The sequence below is a fragment of the Macrosteles quadrilineatus genome, unplaced genomic scaffold, assembly GCF_028750875.1.
Source record: "Macrosteles quadrilineatus isolate MER2022 unplaced genomic scaffold, UCM_ALF_1.0 Scaffold_2__2_contigs__length_208266976, whole genome shotgun sequence".
Classification (NCBI taxonomy): Eukaryota; Metazoa; Arthropoda; class Insecta; order Hemiptera; family Cicadellidae; genus Macrosteles; species Macrosteles quadrilineatus.
This window is the reverse complement of record NW_026542595.1, coordinates 34,447,790-34,464,351: the sequence shown is the minus strand read 5'-3', so window position 1 is coordinate 34,464,351 and position 16,562 is coordinate 34,447,790. Positions and strand designations below refer to the sequence as shown.

The window sequence follows — 16,562 nt, the reverse complement described above, 5'->3', positions numbered from 1 at the left end:
CTAAGAAAAAGAATAATAGTCTAAATCAAATGTATATCGCATTCCATTCTTGGTATTATACGTTTGAAAACAACTTTATAGCTAATTAGATAAAAATCACATTTTTGTTTATAAAACTAATATATTCTCATATACGATATAATGAATGTTAGATTGCTGCTACAGATTTGTATCTTCGGCAATTATTAGTAAGTAAAAGATAAATCAATAATTTTAAGCAGTTAGTTTCATCAATTACCAACTACAATTAATGCATAACAATACGATTAGTTTTATTTACATATAACGTAAGCAATATTCTCACCTCTGTAAACTCCACGTTGGCCGGGTCCCCAGTGATAGTGCCGTCAGTGTTCTTGTACCCCGCGTACATGATCAGCTGGCCGTTCCATACCCTGTAGTCGTGCTTACCGTCCGTCCGTTGTGGGAACACCGTGATGGCTGACCTGAAACGTCATCAGTGTTCGAGGGAATCAAACGAATAGCATGGATAGGCTGTTAACATGAACCCTTGGTCCTTCAACAACTAATGGTTTCTAAATAAATTTCTGCAATACCTTATCTGGGCCATTTTTTGTACTTCCAATAAATACCCTTTTTACACGCTATTTTCTGGCCAAACTTAAACATTTAGTTTGTATAATAACAAGACAAACTAAGATTCAAAGGAAATCAACAACTAATATAATCTTTTAAACTTTGAAATACCAAGAATAAAACAAATGGGTTCGTTTATGTATGACTTTAGAGATGCAAACATATATTTAATAATCAATAATATAAATATGCTATTGTACTCTCAATACTTAATAAGATTGAATTGTTGAAATATGATTTTACTTGTATATTCAAAAATATTGTCTATACTTCGGCATCAGTATACTGATATCAAGTCTAATAACTTCAATCGATACATTTGTGTCAAAAGCAGATCCGTGTTTATATTTTTATTGATATTGCCAAAGTACCTAACTCAGAAAGTCTGTTAAATCAACTATTTTAAATTGATTGATTGGTTAATTTATACTATACCAGGCACACCACAGACTGTTTTATAACAAGACCACATTGATATAAATTTGTTTTCACCAATACACATATGAAGGTATGCCTACATTTGCAAACTAATATGATGAAAATCCCATATGTTACCTGATATTGCCTTTGTTTGTGCTGTATTTAATGTGGTTACATATGGCCTCGAACATCCCACTAGTCGTTGTAACTGATCTGCAGTCGAAAACCTGAAAAATAATTATTTTAATACTAAAGCCCGTTCACAAAAATTAGGTGGTTTATAAAAATGTATAGATCAGCTGATTAGCTAGACTGTTTCTTCAGAGTTCAAGAGTAAGCTGGAAGGGATGGAATGTCTTCCCCTTAAACAAACTAAATTCTGAATTAACGTTAATGTTTACATTTAATGGTACTGTGTTATCATAACATATCACTTATTGTTATTATTTAGAAACGATTAAAACTGGATAGTAATTAAGAAGTAAGTTATAATAGGGATTACGTGCAGAATATTTGGAAGAGATAATTTAGTAAAAAAATCGGCTTGCTATGCTATTTAATATGTATTTAGTTCTTATAGTCATCAATGTATATTCGTCATTTAATAGTTAATTATCAACAAAGAAAAACTACTGTATTATCATTTACAAATTGAAACATTTATAACTGCTCACAATATTGCACTAAGTAACAGAGAAGTAACAAGAAGTAGCAAATGCAGAGAGTGTTTAACAAGGCAAACAAGATTATCGCAGACCGAATGGAATTCATAAATTGAATGAACCTCCGATTACGAGAGCAATCGGCGAGCCTTAATCTGATTTTCCCCCTAAAATTCCTCGTTAAACCTCGTCGGATTAAAAGTAAACAGACCACGATCTCCATCTGAATGAATCCCGGCTCTGTTAGATTGTGATATCAGACTGTTTGCATAATTGTAATTATTTCCCACGGATACTTCAATAATATTGCTGGTTACTGGTGTACTCTTGCACCAACGTAAAAACAATTATAGTTAAGAAACTGCCACAGGCTAAACGAATAAAATAGTACATTAGTGAGTAGATTTATGTATTTTAATATAGTATGAGTACCAAAATCTACAATGAGCATCAGTAAAAAATTTCATTAAAATCGATTAGGTAGATAGTGCACCAAAGTTTTTCTGTATGCAGTACTTAGTTATACAGTATATACAGTATATCTTGTGGAAATTGTTATCTTCTTGTTTGGCCAAATTACGAACTACTAAGTGTATTATTTCCAATATTTAAATTCATTAAATTTCATTATAATATACTAGCGAAGAAAAGTTTTGACTCGTATTATTATTGAGCTTGTTGGGGATGTCTTGAGGTTGTAACGGTCAGAGGAAGCGGAAGGAAATATTTGGTTATTTAAATTTACTGTTTGACATAGTTACATATTAACCATTTATTGTAGAAGCAACATTCAGTTATGTAGCTTAACCTTTTAAAAAAATGTTATTATAATACATATAAGGGGTAACGACTTATTAAGCTACTTATTACGATGTGTTAGTTGCACTGACGAATGTTTGAAAATAATGTAACGACCAATACATTACTTATTACCAAAAAGCATGGCAACTGAAAACACCTAAAACAGTAAATAATGTTTTAATAGCATGAAACAGTGGCATACTATTTTTTTTTATATTACTGTTTTTATTGGACTTTTCTGTAATTATTTTATACAAACGAATTCATATATATGGAATATAATGTATTTGAATAGTTTTATAAATAAACTTTTTAAGTCAAACCCCGCTCGAAATAAAGACTTTTTAATTAATGCATCTATTAACTTTAGCAAAGGATATACTATCATAGGTTACTTTGAAAATACAATACAATAATGATAATTTGAAAATAGGAATAAATTTAAACTACTAATCTAACAGTTATTAAGGTACTACTGTATACTGTACCTGCAGTTTGGACCACTGTATTCTTCCTATACATCTAGCTGCGTTTCTCCAGGCCAGCTTTGCTCCGTACACTAGTTCTGTTTCTGTTAGCTGGTAGCTTCCAGTAGACATAACTTCCGATTCTACCTGCTTCCACCGGACATCATGAGCCTGACTGTTAGCCCTGGAAAACAGAGTGATAGATACGTTGTTTAGGCTATACAACTTTAAGGTTTACCAATGTCAGAAAACCCTTGAATCACATAACCCTTAAAATGAAGTTTATGCGCTCAACTGATCTCCTCATAACATTGGCTGCTTTTGTCATCAGAATCGTTGATATTTAATTCTAAAGTTCTGCCATATTCACCGTTAGTATTTTAATAACTATTCGTTCTTTAAACACCTGCCATGCAGTTCCAAAAATAACAATCGCAAGAAGAGCAGAGTACCGGCAACGCTGTTTCTGTGATAGGTGTAAAATTATTATATTACAAATAGTTATTTGTGCAACTAGTGAGAAAAGTGAGCAATTGACTCACTCGAGAGAAATCCTTACTCACGAGCCGTAGGCGAGTGAGGAATGGTTTCTCGAGTGAGGCAATTGTACTTTGAACTCGAGTTGCACATTATACTTTTCCTACAGTTACCATAAAACAAATAAATTGGTGGAGAAACATAACCTATTTTTACACAGAAGTGAACTTTTAATATAACATTTAATGTGAAGTGACAAATACAACAGTACAACAGCTGACCAGCTGATTTACAGCCAGTGCTGCCAACGTATTTCGCGCGCATACAACGTTGCCTGCATGTTACGCGCTCACTATTTCGTGCCTTCACGTTGAAAATCTGGAGTGAGACAAAGTAATTAGAGTGAGACAATGTTAACATTGTCTCACTGATGAGCGAATTGGCCACTTTGCTTTCTCAAATCAGTGAGAGAACATGTACATTGTTAGGTAACTGTAGGAAAAAGTATTTATGTCTATGTAGGTCGTATGTGTCGTGTGTTGAATGTATTTTCGTATTTAAAAATCAACGAAGCTAATCAAGTGGATTTCGTGTATTCCTTGGACTGTTATTTGACGATAACATCTAGCCAAAAAATGTAACTTTAAATGTATTTTTACTTTTGAAACTGCATGACAGGTATTGTAAAAAAATGGTTAGTAATTATTGCAGTTTCGGGGCTATCACATTGAAGTATATGATTTGTAACATACCATTCAGGTTAGTGGATTAACTTGTTTTATTATTTAACCATGGTTCCAACTTATCAGATTAATTAAAGGCACGTCTTATTTCACCTAAGAGTTTTCATTGTGATGTAAGTGCAAATGCATGTATATACATATTTACATTAAAATATATTAAGCACCATCATTCTAACTACCAATGAAACATCTAAAAAGTATTTTAAAATGTATGGAACCGTTTAAAGATGAAAGAGGTGGACTTGAAAGAAATGTCAAGCTATCAGTTGAGAGGTGATACAAAATTTAAACGCTTCGGTTAAGACTTAAAAAGGGTCGGATTATAAGAAAGTAACTCTAAAATAGACGTTTAGTGTTTTTAGAGTTAGTTTTTAAAATATAAAATTAGTATTTTGCAAGTAATGTAAGCGTATTTCTCCAAGTTAGACATGCAAAATAAATATTACAGTTTTCAGAAAGTTGTTATGCCTTGGTTTTAAATGCCATTTAATAGGGATACAATACTGCCTAACTTGAGTGATGGATATTATTTTTTCCTTTTTTTGTAAAATCCTAATGAAAATTTGTTTTGTCATAAATTATTTTCATTAAACGTATATCAAATTTGGATACGAAGCAACAACTGGAACATCAGTGTTTCGTGTCTAACAGCCAAAACTATTTAATTAGTCTATCAGTGTATCATAAACAAAGAAATCTAGATAAGTTAAAATCAATTGGACAGTAGAAATACACAACCAAAGTGTAATGGGTGTTTTGAAAATATTTTTAATGCTTAATTTTGTTTATAGATCCGCCATTCAGATACAAATACTAAAATAGTAAATATTGTAATTATGTTTAAAATAGTAAATATTGGAATATGAACTTTTATCATTAAATATTTTTAAGGAAACTATTAAATTGCAGTATTTTCCTTTCGCGTACCGTGGTTACATGGTCATAAATTTATAAAACGCATAATGTATGATCGTACGAAACCTTTGACTATTGATCTAATAATCATTGATGTAACTTGTAACATATAATGACACATTTGTAATTGACTTCCCTATTTTTTATCCATTGTTTGGTTATACACTGAAAGCTAATGAGACTGGTATATAGATATGTGTGAATACTAAACTTTATTAAAAAACTATGAATCATTTTTATAAAACCGTTTACTGTCTGCACACGCCTTTGAAACGCAACAGAAAAGTTCGATTACATTTAATCAAGCAATGCAAATAAGTACTAACCATACAATCAGTAGACCTAGATCAAACAACGACCTAGATCGGATTGTAGTCTAGGTAGGGTAAGAAATAAACGGCTATAGTAGAAGTGGCCAGACGCCCTTTGGGCTTAGGCAAACTCGGCCTAGTTCCAATCGAGTGAGATCTTTGAACATCCACAAATTTTCCTGCCTATTTTAAAAAAGGCGAAAAAAGAGGCAGAAAAACTTCATCATACATTATATTATGGCAAATTTCAATATTACTTATCCCAATAAAACTTTAAATACACTAATAAAATAATACCCTAGGGAAAATTTTTACCACCAGTAATGTAATAAAAAAAATAGAATTAAGCTTACAGAAGCGTTTCAAAAATGTTAACAAATTATATTAATTGATAAATAAGTATTGTATTATGCAACCAGATCAGTTAAGACAAGCCATTCAATACCCACACATCATTGTAAAATGACCTTACCTTCCAAACATTAGATTTAAAAGTAAGTACATATTACATAGAATGTTTGAATTACTCTCCAATAACTAAGACACTGCATATTTGCATTTGAATCCCGTGTAACACATGTAAATGGGTTTTAAACTAATTCCATCAGTGACGTCACGGTCAATAAAGGATGTTCTCCATCAAGATAACTCCGAGTGAAGGTTTAACAAAGAGAAGTTTAAGTGATCCTGGTTTGAGAGGGAGGGCTGAAAGTGGAGAGAGGGTGACGTTGAAATCAAGAATACTAAATATCGAAATGAGTTTAGTTTTACCACAGAAGTGTGTGCTTAGAAAGAAATCATAAGTGTTAAATAATTTTCAAAATTTAAAGTTTTGTCTAATTCATTTTTCTAAAATAAAAAGTTTAAAAGGCTAGAATATTTTGGAAGTTATCAAGTTACTCAACTGGTTCAAGGTTCAGGTTTTTTTTATAATTTGTGTATCTTATGACCACTTATTAAAAAAAATTTAAAACGCGTTTAATAATTACATAAATGTTATGTACGTTGTATGATAATAATAACATTAATAATGTGGAGATCAGATAAAAGAGCATTTTTAAATTAGTAATTTTCAGTTTCATTGTAAGGGAAATACGCTTCGTTTAAAAGGGTTAAATGTGAATTTCTCTACTGGGTAGAATGGGGTGTCACGGAATTAGAAAATGTTTCAAAATTTAAGTTTTCTTTAAATGTTTACCCTTAAAGCATGGAAATTCCTAATTTTCATTGCAACCATCGTGCAGAGCTTAGAACACGAACAGTTTGTATATTGAAGCATTGTTGTGCGATAAAAATGTAAGGAGAAAAAAAATACATAAAAATCTCTAAGTTATTTCATGGAGAAAAGAAAACTGTTGTAGTTTGCTTGTTTATGGGTATATTGTGATAAAACTTTTCCCTTTCATACTATAATATTAACAACTGACAATAATCATTTATTCTCTTCCCCATGGCAGCAAACCTAAGTACTAGTAATTAAATCTAATATTATTTAAATGGGGAATACATATGACTTGTTTATTTATTATACGTTGAAATTCATTGAAATTGCTTAGTCTTCAGTTTTGCTGCGGCGGGATATTATTTTTATAACTGCATATTTACTGTCTTCTTTTCGGTATCCTTACTATTTCTACCTTAAAATAGTGGCAACAGTAGAGGAGTACAACACAAATTAACTATGAAGCGTCATGCTCTGACATAACATTTACAAGTTGTTTCTCACTACAACAAATCTTGTCAAATTGCATGCATAATTCTTGAAGTGGATTGAATGGGTTAGAGGTTAGATCCTCCAGTGAAGGACGAACAGATAGAACACGAGGGTAGCAATCAGCAGATCTAGCAGTGATAAGGCAGGTACAGCAGGTGGCAGGTACGGTAATGTGGTGATGAGGCGCTATCGACACCATTGTACAACCATCACAAAATACATTACTGCTTCAAAGGTTTGGGGTCTTACAAAGCGTTCAAAATCGTCCCATGAAATTACGAGCTAATATATTTGATATCTGTTAACGTGCCTATCAGGTTAAATCGTAAGATGAATATTGTGTGAGTAGTTTCGTCAAAAGACGCTATGCCATGCTACTTCAGGGGATTTGTACAGTTGGAACAGAGATTGTAAATTAATTTTTATTTTGAAATGCAATTTTTGTTAGGTAAATCTTGGATTTGAAATATTTTACTGTACGGGATATTTTCAGTTATACAGTAGTAGGTAATATTACGTTCACAGACGACCATGAGTTTAAGCATAGAGAGATAAGGTACAGAGGATACAAGCTTATTAAGCTTATTGAACAACCGTGCATTTTTAGCTCTGGTATAAGGTGGCTTAAATATACTTGTACCGAGTTAAGAATAGCTCGGACAGTGACGGCCACATAACATTGTTGTACAACAGTTGTAGCACATTGGGTCTTCCAACAGTGTGAGCGGTGTTATCACGTGATGACATGAGGGCAAAGGAGAGCGGAAGGGTAAGAAGAATAGAATTTGCTCTAGACACCACTTAGATGTACTAACCATTAAAAGTACCCCCTGTTTCTTTCCTTTGTGTTTCAAGTCATATACTCAAATAATGTTTATTTGAAATCAATTAATTGCGTCCGGTGACGTTCGAAATATTATTACACGTAGTATTTTTCCTGAACGTCTATCTGTTTGTAAATATTCGACAAACATCATTCGATCAGATTTACAGCATGAACTAAATAAAATAACCTATATTTGACATTCGTACCAAGTATATAAATGGCCTCTTCATCTGAAAATTTAATATCAAGGCTGTCCATTAAAAAGACTACTTCATTGAGTTTTTTGCACTATTTATTTGACTGTACCTTATATACATTTTTGCAAACGTTTGGTAATCATTATACTTTTTTTGTGATATCGATATAATGTTAGGCTATGATAACCTTAAGAATTTTGAAAATAGATTTCAATAACTAGTGCTAATAATTTAAGTAGCTAGTTGTTAGTACTGTATTTCATTTACGATATAATTTCTATGTTACTCTGCCTTATGAATGGGTCTAAAACGTAAACTGTGAGAAACATTTTAAAACTTAGAAAGCTTTTTTAGAAATCAGGTGATTAAACTAGTTTATCCCATTATATCAAGAATCTCAATTCTTTACTCGCAATGAATGGCTTTCTCTCTTGTATCCATCCATTCTCACAAACGTATACAAACAAGATTGTGTAAAGGAGAGAATAAGTCAGAGCTGTAAACCACTAAAGAAAGATTAATGTTCTAAACAGCCATTAGGTATGTTTCTTGTAAGGAAGGAATTAGGGAGCGAGGTGATTTATCGGAGATATTATGTTGTTTATAATTTTATAATCCTGGAATTCTTCCTTATTTAATACGGTAAGGAGGGTTTTTTATACAACGCGGATTGATTACATTTGTGATTGGGAATAAAGTAGCACCAAATTATATTTGGACACAATTGAAACAAAGGTTTGGTATTTTAGACGCCATCTTACAGTTAGTAACAGACGATGCCTATCATTTTGTAAATAATTTTATCGATTCTTTACATTAAATTTGAGTAATTAATTTAAATAAAAAAAATTTTAATTGACTTGAAAAATAAATGTATACAGATCATAAAATTGTTCTGGTTGGTTAAACGTATAAGTGCACTAATAAAGTCACGATTGAAAATTTAACCAATAAAAAACGCAAATACCAATACATCAATAGGTAAAAATAATTTGGAATGAAGAAAGTACTACTTGCGTATTTGGTGACATTCCTCGATATGGCTCTCTGCAAGTAGTTTTGCCTTGAAATACTCTTAAGGCATGTTTCCGATAAAAAAAGTTGAAGCGTATTAAAGTTTTAAATAGATTAAAAACAGTTAGTAAGTTATACTACATGTACTTTATGTACTATGTTATACGTTAACCCTGATCCAACTATTTTCAAAATACAAATTTTCTGAGGTGCAAACATGTTTCTGGTACGGGCTGGATACAGTTTGTGACGTAATATTCATTTAGAGTTTAATTAAACGTAAGGAGAAATCACAATTAGCTTTGCCTGTAAGTGGACTGTTTCATTGTCTCAAAATTGTTTAACAATCGATGGAATTTTTTATCAATTAAACTTAAATTTATCTGTAACAATATAGGGTGACTTACTATTATTGACATATTTTTTATGTTTATTAAATTTGATGTACAAGTTTATAAATGTTATTACGCTTATTATAAGTTGTGTTTAAGGAATACCTGAGGTTGTTTCTTAAGTAAAAATATGCTAACTATAATCAAACAATGTCGGTAAAAATTCCGTGCCGTACAGCAGTACGTAACTAAATCTCATTTGGTGGCGAACTGCTGTTTTCCGGATTAAATATGCGTTGATTAATACAGAGTAGTGGGGCGAAAATTCTTATTACTATCATATTCTTATTTTACAAAATATTCGTTTGTTTATTAACAAATTGAAAACTTGATAAATGGTATTTTAGAAGTATAAAACTAAGTAAAGAAAAAAACTTTAAAGTTTTTTTTAATACAACATTAAAAAGCAAACTATAGTGTTTACAAATAATTTGAAACCCTTTCTAGTAACAAAATAGTCAAAAATATCTCCAACAGATCCCATATAGTTTCACAAGTAGCCCATTGACGGGAGACACACAAGTTTCCATGTTAGTCGCCCTGGATCAAGATAGGACTAAAACTTGCTCTGCGATCTTTGCCAACAAATGAGCGGCAACTCCGATGTTCATATATCTCACAACTTTAGCTGCCTCTTCACTGGAATGGCCAAGAGGTATAAAGAACAACATGGAAGCAAAGCTATGATTGCAGCATATTTACATAGGTGGAATTTTCTCGTGTTGTTTATAAAGTGGTCGTTGTGGATGCAGCGTATTCAGCCTTGTATCCCTAATCAACAAATTGAATGGGTCTAAAAATACACTTGAAGTGTCCTTTTTTGTTTTAATGCTTATTTAACGAGTGCCATCGATGTAAAATGTTGTTAAATAATCAATGCAAACATGTTGTTTGTTTTGAAAAAAAGTAGCTTTCTGGCTAAGTAACTTTAGCAAGAAATATATTGTTACGTTTTGTGTAACAGGTGTCGGATGAAAAGAGAAAGAAATGGTTTTATAATTGGTCTTTGAATCGTTCCCGAGACGGACATAATTCCTAACGCCACTGGAGCAGAATCTGACCCGTCCCTGATTGGTTCCGGATCACGTATTGAATATCAATTATCAGCTGACTATTGTGGAGAGCAATCCGATATCTTGAGCTATTGTAAAAAGCTTTAAAGCCTGTTGGGACTCAACTTACGATTCGTATTAAAAGATTTTATCAACCAATAAACTCGAGGATTGAACCAAAAATGTTGCTTCTCGAAAGGAGGTTACTCTTTGATTTTTCAAGATATTTTCACACACTGCTCACATATTTTGATCAATTGATAAAGTTTTAAATCTCAATTACAGTACTATCTGCAACATAAAACATCTTTATTTTTATGTACTTGAATATCAGTTTTAAAACCACATAGGTTACAAAAATATACCACTGGTAGCAACAGGTCACGGAAGAAATAATTACATTTCAAAATTTGTAATAAATAATACTGAACGGAAATTGTTTACCCCCTATCAATAAAAATTACATATTTTTACAGTATTCCCAAGAGTATGTAACGTTTTCAATGGCATAACTTTGTTCCCAAATCAGTTTTTAGCGTAGCATGAGTAAAATATCCTAAGTTTCAAATCACCTCGTTTCTTAAACACGCGTGTATAAATGAAGGAATTACCTTTTGATTGAGGCGAAGTATTGGTCCAGGAAGTCCTTGGCATGCAATAGCACCTCCTCCTTGGGTCTAGCAGAGCCAGTGGTCTTGGCGATGTGTTGATAAACTACACTGCCCAGGCAAGCCTCCTTGGTACAAACTGCGCTCTGTAACACAGGGGAAACATTTTTGGGTTGTAGAAGGAAATACTGAAGTTATAACAGATATTATGGTAATAACAAAACAATGTAATAGATACCGTTACAAACATTTCATGAGGCATACAGACGACTTAAATTTACAATTTACTACTTAGATGACATATTTAACGGATACGGTTAAAAATACGGCGCATATAAGGTTAACATATTTTACAGATGGAAGATACCCCTAATACATACATACAGTTAATATGTTTCCGAACCATTTGTGTTTGAACACAAAACTAGTGAACAACAACGCATTGTTTGAAACTCTTTTTCACTAACAATAATTATTTCTTTATCTTGGTTACTTGGAACAAAACCTACCCGTTTTTAATCATCCGGCTGCAATAATGATCATGACAGTTGAAAAAAAGTATAAACTGTACGTATGTTGTGTACTTTTATTGGAGACTGCAACAAAAGCAATAATATATTAATTAATCAAGTAATAATCATAAATGAAGCAAGTAGAGACATTTGAATTCGTTAATTAAGACTTTAAAGATAAATGTATACTATGTATACATATGTATACCTTGCTAATCCTTCAGCTATTTTTTAAGTAAAGGTGGTATCTTTATGTAGGCTATATATTACATATATTTTTCTATGTATTTAATCATTCTGTGTAATTGACCTTTCAAAACACAATAATACAATACAAAACAATTAAATATAATTCCAGAATAGTAACCAAACGAATACGCAGGTAGAAGTATAAAATATGTCCTGTTTCCTGACAACGTATGGGGTAGGCCACGCCATTGGCTAGAGTTATCCGTCTGATCTATATTGATGTATGGGGCAACATTGGGGGTTACCATATGTCATGTTTTGGCATTCCAGCTTTTCGCATTCGTTTTTACACATGTGTTGCCAAAAAGTGGTTTGTTTATCTACACATCAACGAGGGGAACGATTTGTTTCGCATAGTTATTTATATGCAATACAATACCCATTATTTCACCTTCAATCTTTGTTTAGTGTTCACTTACTTACTATTAAAAACGTTTACTTGGTGACACCAAATTAATTTCCTTGTAAATATATTTTAAAGAATACACCATGTAAACTGCTGCAAAATTCCATACTTTGATTTTACTCTTTTTTATTACGGTAAAGCAGACACAAAGGCAAACATCCAGTTACCCATTAAATATTTAGGGAAACTTAGGAAAAGAAACCTCAATAACTTTAAAGTGTTATCAAATAGTAAGCCTATTTACTTAGCTGTATTGGTTTAAATTTAATATTGTTTCTTAAATTAATTAAGTTCGAGTCATTTATATTAACTACCAAGTAATATTGAAAGCAAAAGTATTGAATGGAATCTATTCAAAATTTAAGATGATAACATTCTTGTCTTCAAGCTTTAATTTTTAAAGCTTCACTAGATATACGTACTGTATATTTTTATTACTTTGATGATTCGCTGTATAAAGGTAAATTGACAAGCAAAACAAAGCGAAAGTACAGAATGCATAATAGGCATGAGAATGAATAATAAGCTATTAACATTATAGTAATATTAATATAAGTCTACTATAATAGCTCATAGGTATTTATTGTGAAGAAGCAGTTATAAACCTATAAATTAATTACACTGTAAGCCAAAGAAACTAATCAAGTAAGCCTAATGTGATTAGGTGTATACAAACTTAGTTTGTATGAATATAAGACATGAAGCATGAAGTGTAAATATAAAACAATTACCTTAAAAAATGTTTAAATACTCTAACAATAAAAGTTAAAAAGGTATTAAAAGTTTTTAAGTAAAATAAAAACATCTATTGAATTAGGTTGTATGACATACATTCAAAATGAACTAGCAAATTATAAACTAACTAGGGAAAGGCAAAGGCCTTTTCAGAACATAGCTAGTTCAAAAATACTTGACTTGAAATAGTTTTCTGTACATTAATTGTACAATATCCAACTTCATTTGGCCCTGCAGTGTGCTATAGAGACGGTCTATTGTGCGTCAGTCCACGCTACCGGCCTCTTGTATGAGCTGTACCGCTGCATGCAGGCCAATTAACAATGACCTGTAGTTTACATATAGGAATATTATGATGAACGACAAATAAAATCATACGACGAGCTGCAACCACGACTTATATGGTGCGTATCAACTTACAAAACCGAAAACGAACGAAAGGTTATAGGAAATAGTTTCCTTCCAAAATGTTTGTCAACAAACTTAATTGACAATTGAATCATTGATGCTACATATTCAATATCGTGGTGTAACATGGAAAGTGTAATAAATAAATATAACTTTATTCAATCATCATTCTATTTCAAGGCCGAATCTTGATCACATAAACAATAATTTTGAATACACATAATTTCATAACAGTAATATTACAAAAAAAATCTTATTCAGGAATTATTTTAGAATGTAAAAATCCGGTTAAAGGTACGTAGTTCAAGACTCGGCATTTCATTTCGTTGTTGTGGAACAGTTAAGTCGTCCGATCCTGTGAAATGTCCCTGTGCATTTACTAATTTAACAAATATAACCTAAATATTTGAACCTAACAAATATTGTGGTAAAAGCTACCATTATGATACCACACCCCATTACAAGCTAATCATTATAAGATAATTTGTGATTTATCTAGCAATCATATACCTGTAATTGTCTACTACATAATCTGTCGTAGGATGTCTCTCCAGACTGGAGATTCCTCAGAGGTATCATTGTTCCGAAGTCAACCAACAACGTTCAAAACTATCACTATATCACTCTTGTAGCTTATCACTACTGTTACAAACACACACACACGGGCGCACACACACACAAGCAAGCGCGTTGACCAGTTACTGCGCAACACAATCACAACACAATCGCGTACGAGGATCGGAAAAGACTGAGATGTGATGCCCGCAGGAAGGGGAACTTATTACAAGGCAAAGTGAGTCAGACTCTCACAATGTGAATCGCCTTAGTTTGGGATTTACGTGGTTTCTAACCAACATATGTGGTTAAAAAGACTTCCTAAAGTGTGTAGAACAAAAGTAAGGAATATTAGTATAGTTAAAAATTAAAAGTAGTGGAGAAATTACTCCAAATTAGTTTACTAGTACTTAAAATTGAATAATATTTGCGAACCAAACTGTAACATATATATAATAAAAACATTTGTTTTTAATTACAATGATTGCAATAGTTTAAGAATGTATTGAAAAAATAATAGTAAAGAAGAAATAATAGTAGTAGAAAATAATAATAGTAGGAATAGAATAATAGTAGTAAAGAAAAAAATAATAGTGTAGCATGTCCACATTCAGAAGGTTCCTTACTGGTAGTGTAAGCAACTGGTTATATGTTGTCTTGTGGGTTTCAGAAATATCTGTATAAAGGTTCAGTTTTGAAGTTTTCAATGTATAATAACGACTAAATGCATCATGTGGAAAAAGGGATTTAAAAAATTAAAGGCAAACTTGAATTTTTGTGGTTTGTTAGAAAGAATTTTTGATACATAAGTAAGATTTAACCAACGTGCTATTTAAAGGTATGGGTAAAATGTGTATGGACCTAGTTCTAGTAGCTTAGGATTATTACTTTATTCCTAGATCCCATTTTATTTTTGTACAATTTATTTAATGAAGATTTAATACAGTTGTACTCGAATATACGTTATATCATAATACAGATTTTTATTGTAAATTACTAATCAAATTACATTGATGAAGCAATAAAAAGTTACAAGAAAATATATAAAAATGTTTACCACTTTTTCCTTCTATTTGAATACACAGTACTACTGTAGCAAAATGTTAGCCTTGATAACCAGTTCTGGTAAAACCGTTGGTTGAAACGGGTTTGTTCCTAGTCAATGGGTTTCCTCAGTTGATATTGCACTACGTGTGACGTGGCCAATATGTGTAGAGAGGTGAGTGTCTCGTGTAGCTCCAGTGACGTCACAGACGAGCCCACTAGCAGAACTGATTACACTAATCGATCACACTTATTATCATCGCTCTGTATGTTCAGTACATGCCACCGCGCAAGGCCATCTAGAGGGGAACTCCATCTACGTCATACCCGTGTAACATTCGGTAAACTAACCTCTCGTTCAGTGGGAATAGCAAGTTATGTTTCAATAATGTATTTTTGAAATGTTAAATACTTAGTGCTACGTGACAGAGTCATTTAAAAAAATTTTACATTACCATTTAAACATCATTAAGAGGACGAGGATATAGTATACAAATTTTATAGCATAAAATTAGATTACTTTGGAAATGTTGCACTTAAAATTGATGGATAAATAAAAAATATCGTTTTCTAATGTTCTAAACATCAGATAAAGTGTTGAACACTAGTGTTTGATCAATATTCTAAATTGATTAAGAGCATAATTGTTAATGTGATAAATGACTGCCAAAAGGTTTCACTATTGATGATTATTGATTCAAAACAAACAGTTTGAGGTCTACACATAATATGTTAAGTTAAAATTACACCTTGCTCTCATTAGTAATTCCTATCTAACTAACTGACTAACAAGTTTCCGCTTTCTTAAATAAGAAGATGAATATCCCAGTTGGTGATATACTCAAAGCATTAAGTAGGCTTACTCATTACAGGACAACCCGTATCATGAGTGTGAGTAGGAAAGTCCTAGTGGTTTCCTCAAAACCAGAACACTTCGCTAGTTTTATCGGACCCTTCCTCTCTTGGTTTCCTTAATAGTATTTTTGGACTATTCTTTTCCTTAACTGAGATGATTAACACATCTGACGTATACATACTTGTTAACAATTAGTTTTATGATGTTATGCTACTCTTAAATTTATAATGGCATTCTAGTACCATCACTATAATTTCACTGGAAACAAAAAACTAATTACGAAAACTATGTCTAAAATATAAAAAATCATACGGATCTACATTATTTTAACAAATGCACATAATAGTGTAGTCATATAGTATAGCTAGTATGTATCAAAACAGAAAACGTTCTTCAGCTATTAGCTAAAAAGTCTTATTAAAAAAATTGAAAATATTATTTGTGACATGTGAGTTTGTGTGCTATTAGCATGTGAATTTCAGTATACTTAAGAACACCCAGAGATTTATATTTATGTTCTGGCGTCAAAATACAAACTGTTTGCTAAAGCCTCATAATTTGCAATAACAAACTTTTAGATTGAAAAATATAACTCATTACT

At 31.8% G+C, this 16,562-nt stretch overlaps 1 protein-coding gene across 1 annotated transcript in view; it reads right to left on the bottom strand.

Annotated features, from left to right (window-relative positions):
• The window catches only part of LOC128986362 (nitric oxide synthase, salivary gland), a 126,414-nt gene that overhangs the window by 20,384 nt on the left and 89,468 nt on the right, over window positions 1-16,562 (bottom strand). Inside the window, exons 2-5 of the mRNA XM_054406704.1 lie at window positions 11,200-11,342; window positions 2,969-3,131; window positions 1,153-1,244; window positions 305-446 (exon numbers count right to left, since the gene is read on the bottom strand). Of these exons, the coding sequence (XP_054262679.1) occupies window positions 305-446; window positions 1,153-1,244; window positions 2,969-3,131; window positions 11,200-11,342 (540 nt within the window). The remainder of the gene's footprint in view (window positions 1-304; window positions 447-1,152; window positions 1,245-2,968; window positions 3,132-11,199; window positions 11,343-16,562) is intronic.